General features: G+C 56.1%; 1 protein-coding gene across 3 annotated transcripts in view; it reads right to left on the bottom strand.

Moving 5' to 3' along the window:
- SLC22A23 (solute carrier family 22 member 23) overlaps positions 1 to 23,571 on the bottom strand; it is a 127,611-nt gene that overhangs the window by 72,437 nt on the left and 31,603 nt on the right. For all 3 annotated transcript variants that reach the window (XM_018038802.1, XM_018038804.1, XM_018038803.1), the window contains exons 2-3: positions 19,218 to 19,321; positions 14,132 to 14,286 (exon numbers count right to left, since the gene is read on the bottom strand). In XM_018038802.1, coding sequence (XP_017894291.1) covers positions 14,132 to 14,286; positions 19,218 to 19,321 — 259 coding nt within the window. The remainder of the gene's footprint in view (positions 1 to 14,131; positions 14,287 to 19,217; positions 19,322 to 23,571) is intronic.

Below are 23,571 nucleotides of genomic sequence, written 5' to 3' on the forward strand. Positions count from 1 at the left end.
TCGCTTCAGTCGCATCTGACTCTGCGACCCCATAGACGGCAGCCCGCCAGGCTCCGCCGTCCCTGGGATTCTCCAGGCAAGAACACTGGAGTGGGTTCATTGCCTTCTCCTACTCAGGCTTAAAACAGAAATCCGGACACATTTCACAACATGGGTGAACCTTAAAGACTTCATGATACGTTAAATAAACCAGCACAAAAAGATAAAGACGGCGTGATGCCACCAGCGTGGGGTCCCCAGGGGACTCAGATGCAGACAGAAAGTGGAGCGTGGTTGTGGGGGCTGGCGGGGGTGGGGGAGGCCTGTGTGTCCCGGCACAGTTTCAGCGGGAGACAGATGGTGGTGGCGGCTGCACAAGAAAGTGAACGCAGTTAACACGGCGCAGCCGCGCAGAAGGGGTGATGACGGAGGCTCCCTATCAGGGCTTTATGCCTCAATCAAACAATGTTTTAAAAGTGCACGCGGAGAATCAGGGTGTAGTAAGAGAAATAAGCCGATGAATTCTGCGTGAGCAGCCAGGGAAGCCTCTCTGTGGAGGGCCAGAAGGTGGAGGGCAAGATAAACTCGAGACCGAGCTCACGGGCACCTTTTGTCTGCTGTTCCCAGATCATCGGTCGGTCGTGGCAGCAGAGGGGTGAACGATCGGTTCTGAATCTAGCCAATTCTCTCGGCATCCGGTCCGAATCTGTCTAATCCACGAGGCTTTCATGCGAAATCTCAGCTAATTGCCGCTACCATTCATAGCCACCTACGTGACACCAGCACGTCCCCTTCCCCTCATCCTTCATGGATGAGAAATGGACCAAGAGAACTCTAGCCTTTCCACTCCACACCCACACTTCTACTCTGACGGTGCCGTGAATTCCTTCAGTCACTCAACTCATATTCAGACACCCTTTCTGTGCCAGGCACAGCCCTGGTACCAGAGATACAGGGGGAAAGAAGGATGAGAGGCCCTGCTCCGGGGAGTTTACTCCAGAGCAGGGGGCAGTACTGATGGAGATACAGATAAATCAGTATATCTGTGGGAGTGGTGGATGCTGGGAAACAGGCAGACAGTCCTAAAGGAATCATTTGGGTGCTGGCCACCAAGGTGATGTGAGCAGGATCACGGTGACAAGACGTGGCCCGGCCTGCAGAGGGCCAGGACGCAGCACTGCAGGCAGAGGGCAGGCCAGTACGGATGACCTAAGGAAGCAGGGAGAGCCCGGCACACAGCGGATGGAAAGGTCCGTTTGGCTGGAAAACAGTGGGGTGAGCGGGAGGCAGGCCTCACAGGACCTCACAGGCCGCAGCGAGGAGCTCGGGCTGCATCACAAAAGCCGCTGCAGGGGGAGGCAAAGACCGAGGGCCACTGCCCACACCCTCTGCCCCGTCTCCTGCGGGCTTGTGGACGTTCACGATGGAGCACTATCGCCCAGCACCACCCCCTCGCCCCCAGCAACCGGCTGGGCAGGACACTAAGGGGAGGCAAGATGCGGTGCCCTCAGCCTCTGAGAGGCGGCCTTCAACGGGGAGCATCCCGCCTCCTCGCTCCCGCCACTGTGCTGGCCGGGATGTGGACGCGCTGCAGCATTAGCAGACAGGGAGCGTCCGGGCCCCAGAGTCAGGAGACTGGCCACACCAGTCCTGGATGACTCCAGTGATGACAGACACGAGCAGCTACTTTGCTTAGACCCCTGTTGTCTGGGGTTTCCCTGCTTTCATAGCGAAGCCGCTGCTGACGAGCCCCGAGGGTCTGAAGCGGATGGGTGCAAGTCCTGGTTCACACCGTATAAATATTGCCCTGGTTGTAAGAGAAGAATCAGTTGCGTGGCTTGACCGGGAAGATGGCTCAGGAAGCTGGTGCAGTTATTCGGGCAAGAAATGGAAAGGCTTTGCTGCAGCGGCTGCAGCCGGGCAGGTGATGTGCAGGACTTGATGATCAAGAAGACAGTGACTCGGACCCGGCTGGGGCCCCGCTGCGGATGGTGGCTCTTGACAGGCTGGCAGGATGAGCGGGTGAGGCCGTGAGGCTGGCGGAGTGATGAGGGCTCTGTTTCAGCCACACAACACCTGAAAGGCCTCCAACAGCCAAGCCAAATACCCTCCAGGCTGCGGGGCGGAGGGGGTGGAACTCAGTAGGGAAGTAAGAGCTGGTGAAATAACTCACCCCCAGATGATTTAACACTGTGTTTCCAGCAGCGCAGGCTTCCCAGGGGGCTCAGCAGTAAAGAACCCGCCTGCCAATGGCACCCTGGGTCGGGAAGATCCCCTGGAGAAGGAAATGCTACTCACTCCAGTATTCTTGCCTGGGAAATCCCATGGACAGAGGAGCTTGGCGGGCTACAGTTTATGGGGTCGCAAAAGAGTCGGACAGGACTGTGTGACTAAATGACTCGTTGTGTGGTTCAAGCAGCGCTGACCAACACAGACTTTAATTCATTAAACTTCATTAAAGTCACAGCCACGCTGCCCTGCTCAACGGCCCTGTGGTGACGTCAAAGCCCCGGGCGGTATAGACAGCACACTCTCAGCACAGCTGAAGGTCTCTGCGACCGCTCTGGTCTACGCCTCTTTAGAGACGGTTTATTATGATGGATTTGCTTTGTCTCACAAGCTGAGGTGTAAGAGAGATCAGGAGAGAAAATCATTTTTATTTCTTCTTCTGTAACGTGGACCCCAAACCACCAGTGTTCTCACGCCCTTGCCCAAACGCTTCAGGTTCACGTCTATACACTGCTCACAACAATTCCCAGTATTCACCGAGGACAGAGGTCTGCATGACCGTGCAGAAGGTAACTAGCCTGAGGTCTCAACTGTCCTTTTACTCGGGGTTGCCTTCTCAGCCCTGAGAAAGGATGGGCGCCTAAGAGACGCTCTTGCGTCAGCTGAAGGCAGACGCCTCCCGCGCCCTCGCCCCAGCCCCACGCGGACGCCGAGCAGCGCGGAAGCGACAGAAAAGCCAGCTGTGCAAACGTTCGCTTCTACGGTCACAAGGCGGACGGGAAATCGCCAGACAGGAGAGCCTGGAAAAGCACCAAAAGAGCAATCATCCCCTGAAGGGAACACGAAGTAAGACCCTACCGTGACCCTACGAAGAGGCAGAAAATAAACTCCCCCCACAGACGAGCGGGTCGGAGACCAGCACCGGGTTTCCGGGTGACGATCACAAGGAAGAGCAGGTCTGGGCTCCGTGGCACTCCTCCGGGCGTCCTGCGGACCCCGCCTCCGCTGCGTGGTGTGCTCCAGGTCAGCTGCTGTTCAGTTGCTCAGTCGTATCCAACTTTTCTGCGACCCCATGGACTGTAGCCCGCCAGGCTCCTCTGTCCAGAATTCTCCAGGCAAGAATTCTGGGGTGGGTTGCCATGCCCATCTCCAGGGGATCTTCCCAACCCAGGGATTGAACCCACATCTCCTGCATTGGCAGGCAGATTCTTTACCATTGAGCCACCTGGGAAGCAAGTGATTCAATTTCAGTCTCTTAAAGGACAAGACCCGAGTACCCTGGAGCACGCTGATATCCAACAGCTCCAGGCTGACATCCCAGTTCCAGCAACATCCCCGCCCTCCATGAGCCATGGAGACACCAGGACAGCGCCGAAGGGTGATCCCGGAGGAGACCCTCTTGTCTGTGACAAGACTGCCAAGAGAAGGAAGGCTGGGGTGAACGTCATCCTTGAGAACCAGAGATCTGAGTCGCTCGTTCCCCACTGAAAGCCTTCCAGGGACGCCTTCTGTGACAGAGGATAGTTCGGTTCAAACCAGTTAGAACCAGGGAGAACCAGAACAGCACAGTCACCATGGGATGGGAGGGCAGGACCCCCAGCACCGCCTCCCCGAAACACGGAATGGAGCAAATGCTTTCTCACAGAGTCAGCAATGGCCGTCCTCGGCCGGCACCCACGCCCCAGGGAGGCCCCAGCCCTTTGGGGAAACCTTCTCCTCCCCCCATGGAGACTCCCTGGGGAGTTACACCTGCTGGTCAGGCTCCTGGGCGAGAGGGTGGAACATCGTGGGAAGGCGCCTGGTCCTCGGCTGGACGAGGCCAGGGAGGAAGCGGACCCTGGAGAGGGAGGGGGGTCGAGGCAGGAGAAGCCAAGCCATCAGCCTGGGGATGGGGGCCAGGGGGAGCTGAGGGTGGCGGGAATGAGGACAGGGAGAGGGCCCCGCGGTGGGGCTGGACTCCAGACTTTAGAACACAGTTCCTGAGTTGGGGGGAGGCCTGCGGCCACCTGCGGACACGTTCCAAGCAGTCTGCAGGAGCCCATACATTTTATGTTCTCATGTCGGTGAAAACTCATCTATTGATACGTTGACACAAGCGGCACCGTGGTTGTCTGGTGAACAGCCGGGAACCCAGAGTGGAGCTAGTACTTCAGGCCTACATTTGTGTCTGAATTTACACTCTCAAAGGCCAAAGGTCACCCTGACTGGCGGCACAGATGCAGGCTTAATAGTGGTTTGAACACAATAGCAGAAGAACGGAGTTTCCACAGGTATAGACAGCAGTCCAGGGTGTGACCAGGCTGAAGCCAGCTACAGAAAGGCCACCAGAGCACCAGGAACTGCGGGTTTGGTAGGGCTGGAAGGGCAGGTGATTGCTATTTGCACTGGACGCTCAGAGGCAAGAGGAGCTTAGTGCATTCTGGGTCCTGTGGGTGATGAGGAACCAGCGTGAGCCTAGTGCATCCTGGGTAATGTGAGTGGTCAGGGGAGCCTACAGCATCCTGGGTAAAGTGCTTAGGGACCAGCCAGGGCCTTGAGCATCCTGGGTAATGAGAGTGGTTAGGACCCAGCTAGAGCCTAGTGCATCCTGGGTAATGTGTGGTTAGGACTCAGCTTGAGCCTAGTGCATCCTGGGTAATGTGTGGTTAGGACTCAGCTTGAGCCTAGTGCATCCTGGGTAATGTGAGTGGTCAGGGGAACCTACAGCATCCTAGGTAAAGTGCTTAGGGACCAGCCAGAGCCTTGAGCATCCTGGGTAATGAGAGTGGTCAGGACTCAGCTGGATCCTAGAGCATCCTGGGTAATGAGAGTGGCTAGGGGCTGGGTAGAGACCAGAATCACGAGGAGGGAAGCCTGGGAAGGAGGCTAGGATACCGCACAGAGATTCTGTCCTCCGTGACCACGGGACAGGCCAGGCTCCTGTAGGTCTCAAAGAAGAAAGGTAGTTTTGGACACACGTTTCAGGGGGGCTGCTCAGGCTGGGGCAGTGGAGAGCTCAGGCCAAGCTGAAAGCTGCAGGCCGCTGCGGCGTCTGAGTGAGGAAGGAGAGCCTGTGTGAAGGCCGTGGCCACGGGGAAGGAGAGACTTTGAGGAGGTGGGATGGGCCCTAGGTGACTGACAGCGGACGAGGGAGAGGGCAGGACCTGGCGACCAGCTGGGGCACCTGGACCGGGAGGCAGCCCAGGATTCTGTTTCCAACCCCTATAGATTTTAAAGCCACTGGCCTCTCCCCTCCTCGGGTAGGTTGCTGGGGGTGATGACAGACAGCTTCACGTTCAGATACGATGAGTAGGTGGTGCCTCAGGGGTACCCCAGGGGGTTGACTTAGCAGGCGATCGTCTGTCCAGAAGTTCAGGGGCAGCCACAGGCTCCCAAAGAGCTGAGTGTGCCAAGAACCCAAGTGACAGGAGAAGTAAGTGGGTGGAGGGAGGCGGGAAGCGGTAGCCTGAGAGACCAGTGGGAAGTAAGAACAGCCAGTAACGCAGGCCGAGGGTTGAGAAATGCAGGCCGCGGATGGAGCAATGGTCGCCCAGTAGGTCAGAGGTAACTGGGGCAAAAGCAATTTCCATACAGTGGTCAATGTGATCTAAATCGTTTCAAGCACAGCTTTTAATTCTTGTGTTCCCTTGAAAAATACCACCTTGTCTTCATGTCAAGTATTTTAGGAAGGAAATAACTTTTAGAAGAAAATACGGTAAAATGTATATAATATAAAATTTGCCACCATTTTTAAGTGTATAAGTTAGGGGCTTAAGGGAATCTGCACTGTTGTGCAAGAAAATAACAATGGTAAATGTTCCTTATCATTGGACAGGAAAAACCGAGTTAGAAGGCAAGACAGTAATGAGATCTTTTTCTTGAAGTCGCCTAAAACAGCACATTATCTTGGCTCGATCGCTGGGAATTCAGAACTGCAGTAGAGCTGGAGAGGCAGCTGGGTCCTTCGAGGGATGTTACGTTGCTCACACTGAAGGCGGGGTGTGTGTGTGCACACGCCTGTGTGTGTCTGTGTGCGCGTGTGTGGCGTGGTGCCGAGCTGTGTTTTGATGTTAAGGAGTAAAAAGGAGAGACTGAGGAGGACGTGATGATAGGTTTTTTAAGTGTGTAGCTGATTTGCTGTGCTGTTTTAGTTTCAGGCGTATAGCAAAGCGATTCAGTTATATAGAGATATATTTTCACTTTTTTTCCACTCTAGGCTGTTACGAGATGCTGGCTCTAGCTCTCTGTGCTATATAAAAGGACCTTGTTGTTTGTTTTATATACAGCAGAATGTACCTGTTGATCCCAGCCTCCTAGTCTAGCCCCCTTTCTTTTCTCCCTCTTGTACACACAGTTTGTTTCCTATGTCTGAGAGTCTGTTTCTGTTTTGTAAATAAACTCCCCTGTATTATTTTTTAGATTCCACGTGGAGGTGATATCATGATGTCTGTCTCGCCTGACTGACTTCACTAGGAGCAGGTCCGTCCATGTTGCCGCAAACGGCACTGCTTCACCCTTTTTAAGGCCGAGTAATACTCCACTGTGCGCACACTGGGTCTTCTGAAACCAGTCATCTGTCAATGGGCAGAAGGGCATGTTGCCTTTGCATGCTCGGCCCCTATCAGGGCACAGCGAGTGCTCAAGTTCATCCTGGCCCCCCCGGTACCCAGGAAGCCCGCCACTTGCTGAGCTTCAAGACGCCCCAAGCGAAACCGAGGCTCTCTGAAGCCCAGCTGCTCTGGCGTGACGCAGAGTCACACCGGGGCTGACAGCAAGCGTTCATGGCTCCTCACCCCGGGAGTCACATTTCTCTCTGGTCTCAGAGCCAAAGCTGTGTTTCGTTTTGTTTTGTTTCGGCCAATAGGAGTCTCAGCAAACCACTCACAACTTCGCCTCCCACCAGATCCATTCGGATGTGGATGTCTTTGAAGAAGCCTGGTCTTCACCTGCTCCCAGGGGGACGCGTATTTCCTCTCTCTTCTGCTTCACGAGTGAAAAACAGCCAAGCCTCGGGCCGCTCTCACTTCTCCTCAGCCTGGCTTCCAGCCCTGTGTCCCTTCCTGTCTTTCCAGACGAGAAAAGAAACTTCCGTAGCGTCTAACGGGATTCCCAGAACAGACCTGTGAGCCCACCTGGCAAGCGTGTGCAAGACAGGAGGGTGCGGAGAGCAAGGCGGGCTTCCCCAGAGGGTCCGGGTGCTCGGACAGCGCTGCGGCGGGAGGGCAGGGCCTGGCCCATGGGGGCCGGGAAGGCGGGACCGTTAATCCGGCTGCTCGCTCACCTCCTCCCGAGTCGTCACCTTGGACTCCAGACCCCACGCGTGGCAGCCTCCGGAAGGGAGTGACCCCAGCTGCCCATCTGGGCTGGAAGGGGATGCCACTTGGAGCCCAGCACCCCTGGTTCCCTGTCTTCCCCGCCCCCGGGGGCTAGGACCCGCTCACCCTGGAGGAGGCTCCTGGTTGGGCCTAGAATTCCAGAGCGAGAAGGCAGCAGGGTTTCCCCTGGCTTTGTTGTTTCCTTATTTGGACTGCCGTATTCAGTGTCCACACCCGGAGTCCGTTCATCTTCGTTTTCTACTCATTTTCTCCACCGATGGTTCCAGAAGTGACTCCGTAGTTCCGTGGTTCCATGGGACACACCTGTGCCCTGACTTTAGAGAGACGGAGACAGAGGCGCAGGGACGAGGCGGTTTGTGGCAGGTGCAGCCAGTCCACCATGGAGCTCTCACTACACCTGGGTCTCCAGACTTCCATATCGTCCTGCTTCCCTCTTGCTGGGTGAACACCTTGTTTCAAACGAAGCTCTCAGCCACCACTACCATCCCACCGCTAAAATCACTGTGTCTGGAAATGCCTAGTCCTTAACGACAGACACGGTGTTAATATTAACATTATCCCCCATTGCTGAAAAGAGGAGGGGGGGCTTCCCTGGAGGTTCTGTGGTATAGAATCTACCTGTAGGGCAGGAGACAAGGCATCTATCCCTGGGACAGGAAGATCCCCTAGAGAAGGGAATGGCTACCCACTCCAGTATTCTTGTCTGGGAAATCCCATGGACAGGGGAGCCTGGTGGGCTACAGTCCCTGGGGTCACAAGGGGTCGGACACGACTGAGCAACTCAGCACACACGCATCTGGGAAAGGCATCCAGATACTGTAATTTCAGAATGCTGGACAGCTAAGTATTTTCTCTTCTTTCCTGCCAGTTTTGAGACAGACTATCTTCACCAAGTTCAAAACACCCAAAGAAATATGCACTCAAGCCCCCCCCACACACAGGCTGCCCTAACTTCCGGCAGAAGACGGGCGCCGGCGCTGGGGCTCCTGGGAGGTGGCGGGCAGGTGGGCGAGGGCACAGAGGCCTTGTCACTTCCTCTTCTACTTGCTCTTCACTTGTCCCGGTCCGTCTGCCGGGCTAGCAAAGTGTCTCCAGAGAAGGAAAGGACAGATGAGAACCCAAGTCCATTCTGATTTCCCAACCGTATCATTTGGAACCTGCATCACACAAACTCTTCCGAAATTAAAAAAATAATGATAATAATGCTTGCCAAAGGCTTTGGGTAAACTCTGACTCACTGCCTTGGCTGACAAAGCCTGTTGGCAGGTCCGGTCCCACCAGAAGTACAGGGCTGGGGCTCCCTGGGTGGCTGCTGAGAAGGCGGGGCGGCTGAGGACGGGGGTGGGGGTGGGGTGCAAACAGGCGATGGGTCATGGTGGCCGAGAGTACGTTCTCGAGAAACTGTCCCTTCACCCAAATGCAAAGCACATATTCGTGCCCTAGCCCAGCTGAAGTCACTACGCGTGGCCCCACAGCCCAACCATGCCCGCCACCCGGAGGCATGGTTCAGGGGATTGTTTTCTTATAAGCACGGGGGCTCTGACGCTCAAAAATCCTGGTGACTGAAATCATCCCAAGGAGTATTCAGAAAAACATCAGACTACGGAAATACACGCAGAACTTCCCTGGTGGATAAGAATCTGCCTGCCAATCTCTGCCAGCCCGAACAGCGGACACCAGTTCTACCCCTGGTTTGGGAAGAGTCCACGCAGCACAGAGCAACTAAAGCCTGCAAGCCACAACTGCTGAGTCTGTGCGCCTGGAGCCCGTGCTCCGCAAAAGAGAAGCGCCGAAAGGAGGAGCGTGAGTGCTGCGAGAGGAGCCGTCCCTGCTCCCCCAACTAGAGAAAGGCTTCGCAAAAGCAATGAGGATCCGGCGCAGTCAAAAATAAATAGAAGAAAGAAACTGTATTTTAAAAAAAAGATAAAGAGCCCTGGAGCACCAAAGTCCCAGATTTGAACAAAAAAAGAAAGACACACAAGAGCAACGAGGAACATCGCCCAGCACCCTGGAAGTGACTCCGCTGGAGGCCAGACCCGTCATCTCGTGAGCCACATCACCCCGCCCAGAGCAAACTCGAGGCTCCTCTGAGATTATTTACCAGTTAAGACTCGGCTTCTCATTTTGCAAAGTAATCAGTAACTCAGTCACCTGTGAAATCACTCCTTGATTACGTGTAAAATTCGTCCAATTATTTAAGCTGTCTGGGTTTGAGGAGGGTTATTATAATGAGAATGTGAAGCTTTGAGAGAATTTTTCAAGGAAATGGCTCACTGCTGTTAGGCCAAAACACAAAAACAAGGAGTGTTCATTCACCCACCGTACTAAGGTATGGTCTCTGCCATCAAGAAGGAGGCTTCATCACTTCCACTTGGGGCGGGGGAGGTTGCTCAAAGTGGGGAGATGGAGAGAGATTAAACGAGGACAGATTCAGAAAATGTATGAGAAAGCCATTCCTCTCCTCCAGGACTTAGGCCATGGAGCAAGTCAGCTCCAAGAGCTATTTTCTCCCTGTGCTTCTTTTCCACAAGGACACATCCTAGCAAAAGCTGCCTCGCCTCGTCTGCGAGGTGAACCATCCCTGGAAAAAGAACTCACACGGCAAGTCGTGGCTGCCCACGTTGAGAAGCACATGGGCAGGACTTTCATCTCTGGCGAGTCCTTATTTTCATAAACAGATAAGGAAAACAGGATGCTCGCCTCTTTCCTTGGTCTGTGGTTCCCTGCCCCTGGCCTGGCTAGGTCAAGATTTTCTATTTTTCCTTCCTTGGTCAGAGCTAAAGAGATACAAGGAGGTCACCACGGCGGTCCAGGTGGGTTAAATGACTTGAGTGTCTCGCGCAGCCTCAGAGGCGGCCAGACCCCGCCTGCAGCCGCCTCTCGAAGCTCAGCATCTGTCCGTCTCTGCTTCCGCCAACGGGCTTCCAGGTACAGGCTCCTGGGGAAGATACCAGCGGTCTCTGGTTTATGTCCTAATTACGCAACCTCGTCTCCCTTTGGTGAATTTAAGGAAACTACAGTTTAAAGGAGGGAGTCTAGCTGGAATGTACCGTAGAAAAATTCCAAAGCAGAAAAAGCCTGAAGCGAGCCTGCACATAAAAGCAGTTCCCCACATCAGCAGCACATCTCAAGACAGAGTCCACCTTCACAGCGAGCTCCGCGAACCACGACGAGATCCACCAAAACCGTGGCTCTCCCCACTTACAGTGCCAGGCACCGGCGAGACAGAAAGGAGAACCACGTCCTGTCTCTTCTGAGAAAGTTCAGACCTTTCCAGCAGATGCGCGAAGTGAGATAGAAACCTGCCAGTGGGAGGGATAAGACATCAGGGCCGCTTAAAAGCTATCTCCCAAATCATCAGCGCCTCTGGTGTAAAAGCTTCGGTCAAGAAATACTTTAACCCGGTGACCAGGGTTAGCACAAAATTCCTTTGAGTGAAAAAATGGCCAAGCATTCGCTAAGCACGGGTGCTCCTTGTGGACGGAGCGAGCACACTGGCTGGGAAGTTCAGAGTGGCCAGCCCCGAGGACCGAGGGCTGGGATCTGCAATGCCGATCAGATCACCAGCCTCGGTTTCCTCCAAGACCGCCAGAGGGAGGGGCCGCCCCCGCCCAGCACACAGCTCGCCCGCCCCGATGCTGTCCACTTAGAATTTTCTTTGCCTTTTTGAGCCTCTCTTCCCAAACTTAGTTCTCCTGCCGTCTCTCAGCCAACCCCCTGATTCACGCTGTTTGAATATTATCTCAGTGAGCTCCAGACGATCAATTACATTCTTCTTCTTCATGTTAATTTTGCTATACCACATATCATATCAACTTGATAGTGGGCCACTAGGGCACACTTGGAAATTCTCACCACAGTGGTGATCTGCCGTGACGTCTGGTTTATAATTCCAATCTAAGAAAATGTAACTCTTTATTTATGCCCTGTTTCATTGCAGAGAAAACACTGCTCACACAAATCCATATGAACTTATGGCGATATGAAAATGAGACAAAGGGAAAATGAAAGCAGAAAATTTCAAATAAAACTAGGAATGGGGCCAGCATTTAAAGCTCAGCTGGCCGAACCCACACACATGCTAGATAAGACTCAAAGTTTTCCAAGCTCCCCAGCAGTCAGCGGAAAGAGAATCACTTAGGGTGGAAAACTACACCGGCCCACTGGTCAGATCAGCCACCATCTGCTTCTGTAAACAAGGGCTTACTGGGACACAGCCACACCCAATCAGTTACAGCTTATTTACCGCTTAGTGCTGGAGAAGACTCTTGAGAGTCCCCTGGACAGCAAGATGAAACCATTTGTCAATCCTAAAGGAAATCTACCCTGAATATTCATTGGAAGGACTGATGCTGAAGCTGAAGCTCCAATACTTTGGCCACTTGATGCGAAGAGCCAACTCATTGGAAAAGACCCTGATGCTGGGGAAGATTGAAGGCAGGAGGAGAAGGGGGCGGCAGAGGATGAGATGGTTGGGTGGTATCACCGACTCAATGGACATGTGTTTGAGCAAGCTCCAGGAGACGGTGAAGGGCAGGGAAGCCTGGTGTGCTGCAGTCCATGGGGTCGCAAAGAGTCAGACAAGACCTAGTGACGAACAACGATAGGATATTACGGCAGAGCTGAGTACCTGCCATGGAATACAACATTTACTACCTGGCTCTTTAGAGAAGAAAGCCTGCACACACCTGGGTTACTTGGTTCTGCACCCGTCAGGTAACAGCACAGCTTTCCTGGGATAAGCATACTTCCTGTATGGTTCTGAAGTACAGAGAACTGTCTACTGTCAAGAGCTCACTGTGTAATCTCTTGAAAAACATCCTTAGCTTCATTTTTCACAGCCACAGGCTCTACAGGGCCAACGGCAATTCTAAGCGAGGCTGAAAGGGTGCTGTGGGGGTAGTTTTTCTCCAGGTCTGCTGAAGGCAGGGGAGTCTGCAGAGATGGCCAGTGCGGGTCGTCCCACTCCTGACCAGAGGCCGGCAGGGCTCCTGGGTCGGGCTCCTCCCCCGCTGAGCCCAAGGGCCCCCGAGCCCTCCCTGCGGTCGCTGGCAGCGGTGCACAACAGAGCACTGTAGCTCTGTTCTATGAATGTCCTCTGCGCTGAGTCTGACAGCCACCGGGGTTTTGAGATGGAGGCCATTTCTCTGCTCAGTTCCTGAAGCCTGCTGTCCCATTCTGCCAGCCTGCAGAGCTGCCCCTAGAACAGGGTCCTCGAGGGGGCACAGCATGGTGCCCACCGGTGAGAACCGGAGCCCCGTGGGGATGGGGCCCTGGGGAGCAGACCCCACACGCTGGTATACACCCGGGGCCTGTGGGCCCGAGACGAGGGCTGGGGTCTCCTCCAGAAAGGGGGCCGCTCCTCTGTGTAGACCACGGGGGCAGGGAGGGAGGAGGGCCCAGGCAGCTCCTACGAAAGCGCTCAGGCTCAACGCCCACCCCCGAGACCTCTGTTCGGAGAGACAAGCCCTCCACAGGACCGTCACCCCGACCCGCTGACCCGGGACACGTACATTCCTAAGAACCCCCCAGAGCAAGGCTTCCAGGATAAATGCAAATAACCTGAAAACGGCGACGTCTACGAAACCACAACTCAAGTCAACGTCAGAAGAAGATAACGGAACCGCCGACTGTGGATTCCGGAGAGCACGTCTGTAGTCCTTTTCTTCTCTGTGGCAATAAAATCGTGCTGTAGCCGACTACAGTTCTATCCTCTACAACAGGGAGCAAAATCCAGCTTATTGAGCAGTGTCATTAAAGGCATCGTCCACTAAACGAAGGTCGCCGCATCTCAGGATAATCAGAGCTATCCTTATCGAGCCCTCTAGAAAGCGCTACCTAATCTCTGATCCTACAGATGCTGTCAAAGGGAAAGAAAAAGGAACTGTGTTATAAATGATCATATTATTCCTTCCAGTTCTTTCCACACCATGATTAAAAAATATAAGACTGGAAAATAAATATCCACACCTAAAACCTTCCTTCTCCTTGTGGGTGTGCGGCCGTGCGCTAGAAAACACCAACCACAAAGAAGGCAGGCAGGCATCCTTGGCAGGGATGTCCACACGGCGCCCACACGGCGGATCAGCAGAGGACAGTTTCTTCACCCTGAAAAGATCGCCACTTAACCCCCCCAGCACCCGTGTTCAGGGTTCAAGTCCAGACCACTCAGGCCACACGGGAATGTGGGACACTGGGACCCTGCATGGCCTTAGCGAAAAACACAAAGAAAGAAAACTTTTAAGAAACCCATGAGAACAAGGAGCCCACACCAACCATGGGCCACTTGGCTTGCTCTCTGGAGCCAAGCGCGGGGATGCCTGGGTACGTCTGGGTTGGAGGAGCATGGGACGTCAACACGGAGGACCCCGGCCCCTGCGGCGGGCCGAGCCCCACTTCTCTGGCGATGCAACCCTCCACAGGCTCCAAGCCGGAGCTCAGGCTGGAGGGCGGGTGAGACGCACAGCCCGGGAGCAGGGTCCTCGCCGCGGAAGACACTGTGCTCTGCGCTCCAGAGCTGCAGCACGCAGACTCCTGCCCGAACCTCGCACGCGGCAGCCACAGGCTCCCTCACCTCCTCGAGGCCCCCCCAGAAGGCCCCTACTTACGCAGCGCGTACAGGGTGAGGGTCACTCCCGCCAGGCAGAACCCTTCGAAGAACCTGAGTGTGCTGAACATGGTCACGTTCACAGACAGCGCCACAGTCAGTCCGAAGATGAGGATGAAGATGATGGAGAAGAGCAGCACAGGCCGCCGGCCAAACCTGCGAGCGGACGGGGACACAGTTAGTCACCGCCGGCCGGGCCGGGGCCCAGGGGCCAGGGCCGGGCCTCCCCAGGGGCCAGCAGGCGCTGGGCAGGGACCCCACGGAGCCTGCATCCCTCCTGCACCCTCATGGGGAGGCCCAGGGGTAGGGGCCCTCGGGGACTCGCACCCACCCCTCGTCCTGTAAATAAGGGAACACAGATCAACAGCCGCTGTGTGACAGACGTGAGACGGGAACCAGTTCCTGTTGGCCGGCCCACTCCTGAGTTTATGGGGGTAATTCAGCAGAACCAACAGTGACTCCCCAAACTTCAACCTTGGCACACCCGGCATAAAGCAGCTCGGAGGCTGTGATCTTTGGAACACAGACACAGGGTGAGCGGCTTCCAGCTGTTTCTCTGAGTTGTTAACTGGACTGGCCTCAACCTTGCCTGCGGCCTGGTGGAGCCAAGGGCTGAGCTGCCGGCCGGCTGATTTCAGCTCCACGATGGGGAGTGACCCGAAGGGAGCACAGACTGAACGGGGGTGGCCTGAGCTGTAAGGATGCACGTGGACCTGGGAGGGAGGTCCCCAGGGGCCCGTCCTCTGCACTGGGGAAAGGCCAGCACACCCTGGGCGGGCGGTCACAGGGCTGGCCCGAGCGGGCTTGGGTAGTACCAGGGATGCGCTTCCGGGCGTGGCTGGGGGCGGGGGGGTGGCCCTCGGGCCTGGGCAGCCCTTGCTCGCCACCCCTCCCGGACCAAGCCTCACGCGTGTGAGGATGAGCGTGGCACAGCCCGTGCGGACTAGAAGGAGAGCTCTCAGAGAGGCTGGACTCTATTTGCCAAGGGAACCAAGTCCACGCCTGGAACCCCAACACCTGGACATGCACCTGGAAGGGGAATGTCCAGAAGGGCAAATAGAAGCGAGGAGCAGGTCTGGGGCTGCCTGAGGTTGGGGTGAGGACGACAGGGACGGGAGTGGGCAGAAGAGGGAAGAACGTTCTAAACGCGGTGTGTGCCAGAGGCCACATGTGCGAGTCTGCAAATACACCAGAACTCACCGACCCGTACATGTAACATGCGTGAGCTGCATGCTGTGCAAACCACCTCTCAATTTAAATCTGTTTTTTAAAAAAGCAATTCGTGGCAGCATCTGGCCTTGCCTGTGCAGGAGACGGGTGTAATTGCTATACACTCCGGGGGCGGGAACCCCGGGACACCATCTCATTCAGGATTTCTCGGGCCTCTGGCATCCCAGTCCGTCACTCTGGGTTAGAGAAACGGAGCCGATGCTGTGAGCTCAATGCGACGGAAGTCGTATTCTTGTTGAGATTTTAGCCATTACTCCCCTTCCCCTGTGCTGGGGTCACTCAGCCCTGACCAGGAATGACTACAGGAAATTCTGTCCAAATCCAACTCGTCTACAGAACGAACTTAAACCGGCCCAGCGGGCCTACTGAAACGAAGGAAGCCAGAGTCTGACTTCCCTCTTTATGTCCCTCTGCTTCCCCGTCTGTCCTGCATCGCAGAGCGTCGAGATCACTGACAGGACGGCAGACCAGGCACCAAGCAGCCGCGGCCCACCAGACACAGCCCGCTCCTCTGTCCTGACCCTTTAGGGAAGGCCCGGGATTTCTGCTTAACTTGGAGAAACAATTCTAAATCTTTCCCTCCCAAGTGGCTGCTAAAGTCATTAAGTGAAAATTCGTATTAGGAATGGGGGGCAAACATGGGCTTCAAAGTCAGAGCCCTGGCCCCCCGATCCCAGGCTCCCTGGGGACGGAGGTCCCGAGCAAGACCCGCTGGGCCCGGTGAGCCTCAGGCTCTCTTCAGGAAGGGCCATCGGGTGTAGATATATGCACATGTTTAGAAGCCCCTGGGGTTCAAGTGGGCCCTGGCTCTCCCCAGAGCAGAGGTCTCCCACCAGATGACCAGTAAACTCGCACTCCCAAATCTGCGATGCAGAGGCGTCATCGGTCAGCCAGGACCTGTGACGGGCAGAATATCAGCCTGGGGGTGTCCCTGTCCTAACCCCCAGAGGCTGTGCCACCTCTCACGGCACAAGGGGCTCTGCAGACGGCATCAGAGTGAAGGGCCTCGAGGTGAGGCGGCTCTGCCGGCAGCCTCTCTTGGCTGCGTGGAACCAGGGAGACGGTCTCACGAGCAGGACCTGAGCAGCCACGGTGGGCTCAGACTAGAAGCGGGGCCGGGAGCCAAGGGACAGGAGAGCCTCTGCTGTTGCTTAGTTGCCAAGTCGTGTCTGACCCCGTGGCCTGTGGCCCGCCAGGCTCCTCTCTCCATGGGCGTCTCCAGGCAGGAGTCCTGCCGTGCCCTCCTCCAGGGGATCTTCCTGACCCAGGGAGCGAACCTGCGCCTCTTGCATCTCCTGCACTGGCTGGCAGAGTCTTCACTTGGGAAGCGCGGGAGAGTCTCTCGAAGTTGGAAAAAAACTCCTTGGCCACCAGTGGCCAAGCTCAGCCCAGAGCCAGAGGGGAGGGGTCTGCAAGGCAGCCATACACAGCCTCCCGGGACCGGCGGGATGAGAAAGGCGCAGAGCCCAGCAGAAGACCCAGCGAGAGAGGGAGCGAGGTCATCTGGCCACAGCCCCTGACCCAGCTGGGCCCCATCCTCCACCTAAACTAACACGTTTCCTGCAGGACGTGCTGTCCAGCCCAGACTGAACGCGTGTGCAAAACAGTCACCTTTAAAAAACGCAAACAAGAAGCCATGCAGCTGAAGTTTCCCTAGACACTGACCGCGGTCTCGGCATAACCTACGAGCCGATCAGCTTCCAGACACAGCCGTGGAACGGTGCCAGCGGCTGTGAGACCCGGACGTCCCTCTATACGTGTTTATCTTCTCTGAAGCAAGGCTCCGGCAGGGAGTAAAATGCTAACAGTAAATCAGTCAAGCATGGAAAATACCGAACCTTCAAACTGGAACTGAAGCTCACGCCGAATGTTCAGAAAGCCGCAGCACAAGCCGCCTGCCCCGACCCTGTGGGCACCCCTGGCCCACTCCCCCCAACCCACGACCTTGGAGAAGTGCCTGCAGCTCAGACCCTGGCTGCTTGCCAAGGAAGACCCCGCTCTCTCCAGTCTTGATGCCCGGGGCTGGTGTGTGACCAGGGAAGCTGAACACCATCCATGGGAAAAGCATAAGAAACCACAAAACCACCTGTAAGCAGCTTAAACCTCTGCAGATCTCTTGGAGCTCACTGCCTTTACTCTCCCTCTTAAATCACTGAGGCAGGACGCTAAGACCTTAGCCAAGTCCGTGTTTTTAGGAAGAAGTGATGTGGTTGTATTACGCTTATCTTCCAAACCTATTTCAGTGTAGGTTTCTGGGAAACAAAACTCCTTGTGGTTAAAACATTGGGATTGGAGGGTATTTTAGGTCAGTATAGCTCACTCTGAAAACCTTTAAAAGTACAAGTATTTGGTTTGAAAAAAAATAAACCGAAACCCTCTTTCTTTCCCAATTCTGTTCCCTCCCCTCCCCACCAAAAAATCCCACCACCAAACCCCACGTGAGGGCCTGTGTGGGTTTCCACAGGTCACTCCCAGCACCTCTGTTCCTGCCCTGGGGGGGAATGCCCTTAAGAAGCACTTACAGACGAAGGTTCAGCAAATTCTGAGCACACAGGGAATCACACTTCATGTCAATGCAAGGAGCACCCAATCAGATGCTAGCTTTTGGGGAAGAACTTTCCAGAACTTGAAAGTGGTCTCTCTGGGCTCCCCAACCCCCACTGCAGGCGCCCCCGCAGCGCCGGCCAGCGGTCTCAGCTGACCAGGACAGAGGGCACCCCGGGGCGCAGCCTCGGCCTCGAGGAGCCTGCTCCGAATCACTGCCGGCTTTATTAAGTCTGGGGTTCAAGAGGCCCTTATTCATAACTAAAGTCCCTTAACGAGAAAGAACATCGAGCGGGGAGGGGTCCCCACACCTCTCTTCTTCGGCAGCCCCCCGCTCCCCGCCAAGCCCAGCAGCACTGGGCCGTGCTATTCGGGAGACTCAGTCCACACCCGTGGAGTCCAGCTCTGGGGCCGCTAGGAGCTTAGTTTCCAATGCTGGCTCTCCAACCTAAGGGCATCCCGGGATTTTACTTAAACGTCTGCGCTTCTGTTTTTCCCCAGGAGATAGGGGTGATGCCGCTTTTCCACTGGGAAACGGGGGAGCTGTGCGGAGGGGCTCTTTAAATCCACGGAGACACTCAGCACGGAGTCTGGCCACACAGGCGTTAGTGAGGGCGGGCGGCTAACGCCGTCACTGCCGCCGCGGCGACCTGCGTCTCCATCCCACCACCATCTCGCCCCCCACGGGACCCTCACCTGGCCCCTTACCCGCCCAAGGAAAGCACATTTATTCTTGACTCCGGTCCCCACCACTCTGCCCTGCCCTGCCCAGCCGCCACCCACAGGCCGGCCACTTTTCAGAGCCCAGCTCCCTGTGGCCCTGCAGAAGCATCTCCTGGCCAAGCCAACTTACAAGGACGGTCCTTCTCTGAGGTCTGCCTGCGTCCGTCCAGTTGTAGAGGGTGAGGAGTCTGGCTGCCCTCTTCCCGTCTTTTGAAGCCCCTGGTCTGTGTATGCCCGCTCAGAGCCCAGCTCTTAAAGCTTGAAGCCACGTTTCCCAGGCTCTTTCTAACCTCGCTCTCTCAGGAGGACATGGGCGGCTGGCTGCAGGCTGGTTTTGCTAGATTCTAGCAGCCAGGGAATGGCAATGAATTTAAATTCTCACTTCAAAAGGGTCTGCTCTACGCACTGGCAGCTCTCTCTGTCTGAACTCTGCAGGGGGCGGCTGCCCCCACCAGCTCTGGCCCCAGTGCCAGGGCAGAGGGAGGGGGGGAGCCTCGGTCGCGGGAAGCTCAGGCCGACCTCGCTCTGGGAGGCCGCAGAGGCTGCTGCGGCTCCGAGAGGTGTGGTGTGGCGGGCGTGCGGGTACTTACCAGTCAGCAACGCATCCAGTTATCAGGTAGCCAAAGATTAATCCAACCAGTAAGGAGAACTTAGCGACATGGACCTTCCAGGCATTGTCACACACAAGATCCCACTAGAGAGGGGCAAACAGAAAACAGGTCAGAGAGAAGCGCACACAGAGGCCGGCGTCATCAGCCACAGAGCGCCGATCACGCTCATCCCACGCACCACTGGGGGTCTCTCAATGGTCTGGAGAGTCCAACGAGAAATATCAACTGGCCACAGAAGGCGGTGTGATGCTTTCGTCTGGGGCGGAGGACAGAAGTCTGCAGGGTCTGGTCCCCTGATGCCATCTTGGGGGGGGTCCTCCCTCCATCCCGGCTGGGAGGCAAGGCCAGGCGTCCCTGGGCACCGACGTGCAGCGGGAAGCCCCTGCCAACTTCTGTACAGAGTGCCACAACAGCATGAGCTCTGCGTTTCCAGCCTGAAACCCGCCCTCCAGACTTTTAATAGTTAAGATGGTTAGCGGTCAACACTGAAATGTCCAGGTGAAGCAGCCTGCACTTTCCTTGTCAACGCCTCGCGTGTTTCCCCATACTCCAGGCTAAAGCCCCCTGCTCCACTTGGAGAGAAAGCCAGTCTCCACTTGGAGAGAAAGCCAAGTTGCTGCACACAACTTTTAGACTAGTTTTACAACTAAGCTTTATTATTTTTTAAAAAATAGAAACAGCCCTCCAATCTTTCCCTCCTGCTTTGGCAGAAGTGGCAGAGAGACACATGTCTGCTACCTCCCACATGGAGCACACGTGGGCACTGGCCCTCAGTCCGCGGGCAGCTGATGGCTGGGTCCGAGGGGGCAAACCACTGGGGTCTCTGCATCAACGGGCTTTGGGAAGAGCCGCGCCTCTGCACCGGCCTCCGAGGAGGAGGAGGCACCACCGCCTGTGACGCCACCTGCTGGACTCCGGGGGACACACCCAGGGTGGGGGGCCAATGGTCGAACAAGTCGCATCACTAATGACTCAGAATCAGGGCTTCTTTATGGGGTTGCCGTCCTCCTGTGTCCGCTCAGGGACCCCACAGAAGCAGCAGCAGCGTCACCTGGGCAGTCGTCAGGAACGCACATTCCCGGGCCCAGGCCAGACCCCACAGGGGCTTTTGGAGGAAGCGCAGCCCGGCGGTTTAACAGGCCATCCAGGTGACCTCGAGGCTGCCCGGGGCGGCCACGTCCCTGCCCATTCGGATTTGGCGAATGAGCTTCCCAGGCCGGCGGGGGGCGGGGGCGCGGTGCTCAAACAACCCACGCCCGAGCACAGGGGCCGGTCAGAGGCTCCAGGGAACACACCGGGCGGGGCTGGCCCGTGCAGCCCACGCCAGCTCAGAAGACTGGAGGGGCAGCTAAGGCGGCTTCTGGAGGCCAGCCTGGAAAACCAACACTCACGTATACCTGGCTTCTAGGAGCAAACGTACTCATAACAACAAACGCCTTCCATGGCGCACCCTGTGTCTAACCTGGGACACGCAGCCCGAAGCGCTGCTGTAAGCCACAGCATCGGAAGCAGAGGGGCGTCGACTCTTTGCTCCCGTGGTTTCGACTCAGAGGCTGTTCCATCTTCTCTCCTCTCTGTCCTCCTGTGAGTCACAGCCCCGGATGCGCCCGCGTGTGTGGAGTCTGTATCTCCCGCCCCGCTTTCTACCTTCTGAGGCTGCTCCTGCTGTTTTCCCGTCTCTCCTCACGGCCCGCAAGGGAACCGATCCTCAGGGTACCAGCTGCATCGCCCCGCCCGGCTGGCCCTGCGGGCCGAGGGGAGGCTAACAGACCCCCGCGACCATCGCAGCCCAGTGCCATGGCAGCTGCCCGCACCTCCGCCCGGCACACGCTTGGCAGGGGACAGGCACGCCCTGTCCCAGGTGCTGCTGGGGGAGGGGGAGGGGGGGCAGCAGGTGCCCACTGGGAGCTGATCTGAGGTCAAGTGATGCCCGCAGCACATTCTGCTTGTAGGAGCCGGCCAGGAGGCATCAGAGAACAAAAGCATTCGGGAAGGGGGTGGGGGCTGGGGGCTGGGGGCTGGGGACTGCCGACACTGCTGCGCGCTCAGGCCTGTGAACCGCAGCCCGAGCCGGCCCCAGCCCCGGGCAGCCACCACCCAATCCGGCTGCTACCTAAAGAGATGTCCAGGGCAACCTCCGTCAATTAACAAGGCGGAACAGAAGACTGACCGGCCGAGCACACAGGCCCGGGGCGGGATCCAGGACAAGGCAGCCACCTGGTGCCTTAACCCCCTCAACCAGGCGCCAGGGCAGACAGCATCTCTGACTCAACAAGAAAACCACCCCAGACCCCCGCAAGCTCCTCAAGATAAAGATCCCCCGCCTCGGGTCTGCTGGACACCTCCAAAGCCTGGAGGCCCCCCCTGGAGGCACATTCCGTGAACCAGGCAGGTGGGACGGGATCTCTTGTCTGACCTCCATGGCTGATGAGAATAAAGTACACTCAGATGGGCTACAATCTCTGGAAGGATTTCAGGAGTCTGAGGAAGGCTTGGAGATCACTTAGCTTCCAAGACTTGCCCCATTCCCAGTAAAATATGGCTGGGCTTCCCTGGTGGCTCAGTGATAAAGACTTTGCCTGCCAGCGCGGCAGAAAACGCTGCTTCCGGACTCCCTTACTGCTAAGCTTTCCCATGTGGCTGGGGTTCAGCCAGTGATCAGCCCCTCAAAAAAACCTTCCGCGGGTAACCCGGGGCTGACTTCCAGGAGTTGGATACAACTCAGCGACTTCACTTTCACTTTTCATTTTCATGCATTGGAGAAGGAAATGGCAATTCACTCCAGTGTTCTTGCCTGGAGAATCCCAGGGACAGGGTAGCCTGGTGGGCTTCCGTCTATGGGGTCACACAGAGTCAGACACGACTGAAGTGACTTAGCAGTAGCGGCAGACGCGGGTTCGATCCCTGGTCTGGGAACTCCCCACATGCCGTGGTCCATGAGCCATGATTACCGAGCCGGGGCGCTAGAGTCGGGAACCGCAAGAGCTGAGCCACGAGCCACAGCTACCGAAGGCCCGCGGGTCCTGGAGCCCGCGGTGTGCGCCGAGAGAGACCACTGCCCACCCCAGCCAGAGAGAGTCTGCAAGAGAGACCACTGCTCACCGCAGCGAGAGAGTCTGCATGGAGCAGTGAAGACCCAGCACAGCCAGAAATAAATACAAAAATAGACAAAATTATAAGAAAAAAAAGATACAGCAATCAGCCATTTCGCTAAGCAAAGGCGTGTTCAGAGTCTAAACTGTGCAAAACCAGGACTCGGGGGCGTGGGTTTCGTCCCTTGAGGTCACCCGCTGTCACCTGCCTCTTCTCATGCACCCCACACCAATCACCAGTCAGTCACCAATGCCCGAGGGCACTCTGTGCCCAGCACGCCAGCACCCGCCCCCACCCCGTCCGCTCTGCAGACAGCCTGCTTCACGGGGACCTGCAGGGGTCCACATGGCACCCTTCTGCTGTGGGTGCCCGCAGGGAGGGCTGGAAAACGCTGCTTCCGTACTGCCTTGCTGCTAAGCTTTCCCACGTGGCTGGGGCTCAGCCGGTCATCGGCCTCTCAAAATAACCTTCCGCGGGTAACCTGGCACTGACTTCCAGGGTGACTGAATCAGGAAGAGAGTGAAGTGGGGGAATATGGGAGCTGCCCGGGAATTCTGAGTGCTGGTTTCCTGACCCATCTCCCTGGGGAGGAGGGGAGAGGGCCAGCACATCACCATCCCCCACCCCCGAACTCACACGGGGTCTCCACGCATTAACCCCTCAAACCACTCCCTGCTTCAACAAAGGCGGGAACAGTCCTCTAATTTAGCACTTCAGCACTCCGGCAGCAGTCTGCCAAGGCCGCGCAAGTGTAGAAGTCACGCCCCGTTTTACAGTCTGACACTTGCTTTCTTTGCTGTTGTTCCAGGACCAGGGATGGTCCTGTTAGGGAACTGACCTCAGAATATGATCTCGATCTTAGTTGCCCGTTTTTGGTTTTGTTTTAAGGCAGCAGTTACAAAGCATCTGGTAAACTGCTTACCTACCTATGCGTTTCAAGGATAAGCTAAAAGAAAGAAAGCTGATGTTACTTTCTAAGGAATAAATCTAATTGCTTGACTTGCCAGAGGGGAGAAATATCCATCGAGGAAACTAATGAAATTTCTAAAGAAGACGGAAAATAAATGGGACGGGAGGAAAAGAATCTTATTTTCAGCAATAATGAATACTCTGATAAAGTGAAGTGCAAACAAGAACATAAAAAAAGACGGACGAAAACAGATTACTTATCCAATTTTGAGGTAAAGAGGGGCTCCCTACGGATAAAAACTAAAAGAGGGAAAACTACCAAGGAAAAGAT

This window comes from Capra hircus, chromosome 23 (genome assembly GCF_001704415.2).
Source record: "Capra hircus breed San Clemente chromosome 23, ASM170441v1, whole genome shotgun sequence".
In the NCBI taxonomy this organism is placed as follows: Eukaryota; Metazoa; Chordata; class Mammalia; order Artiodactyla; family Bovidae; genus Capra; species Capra hircus.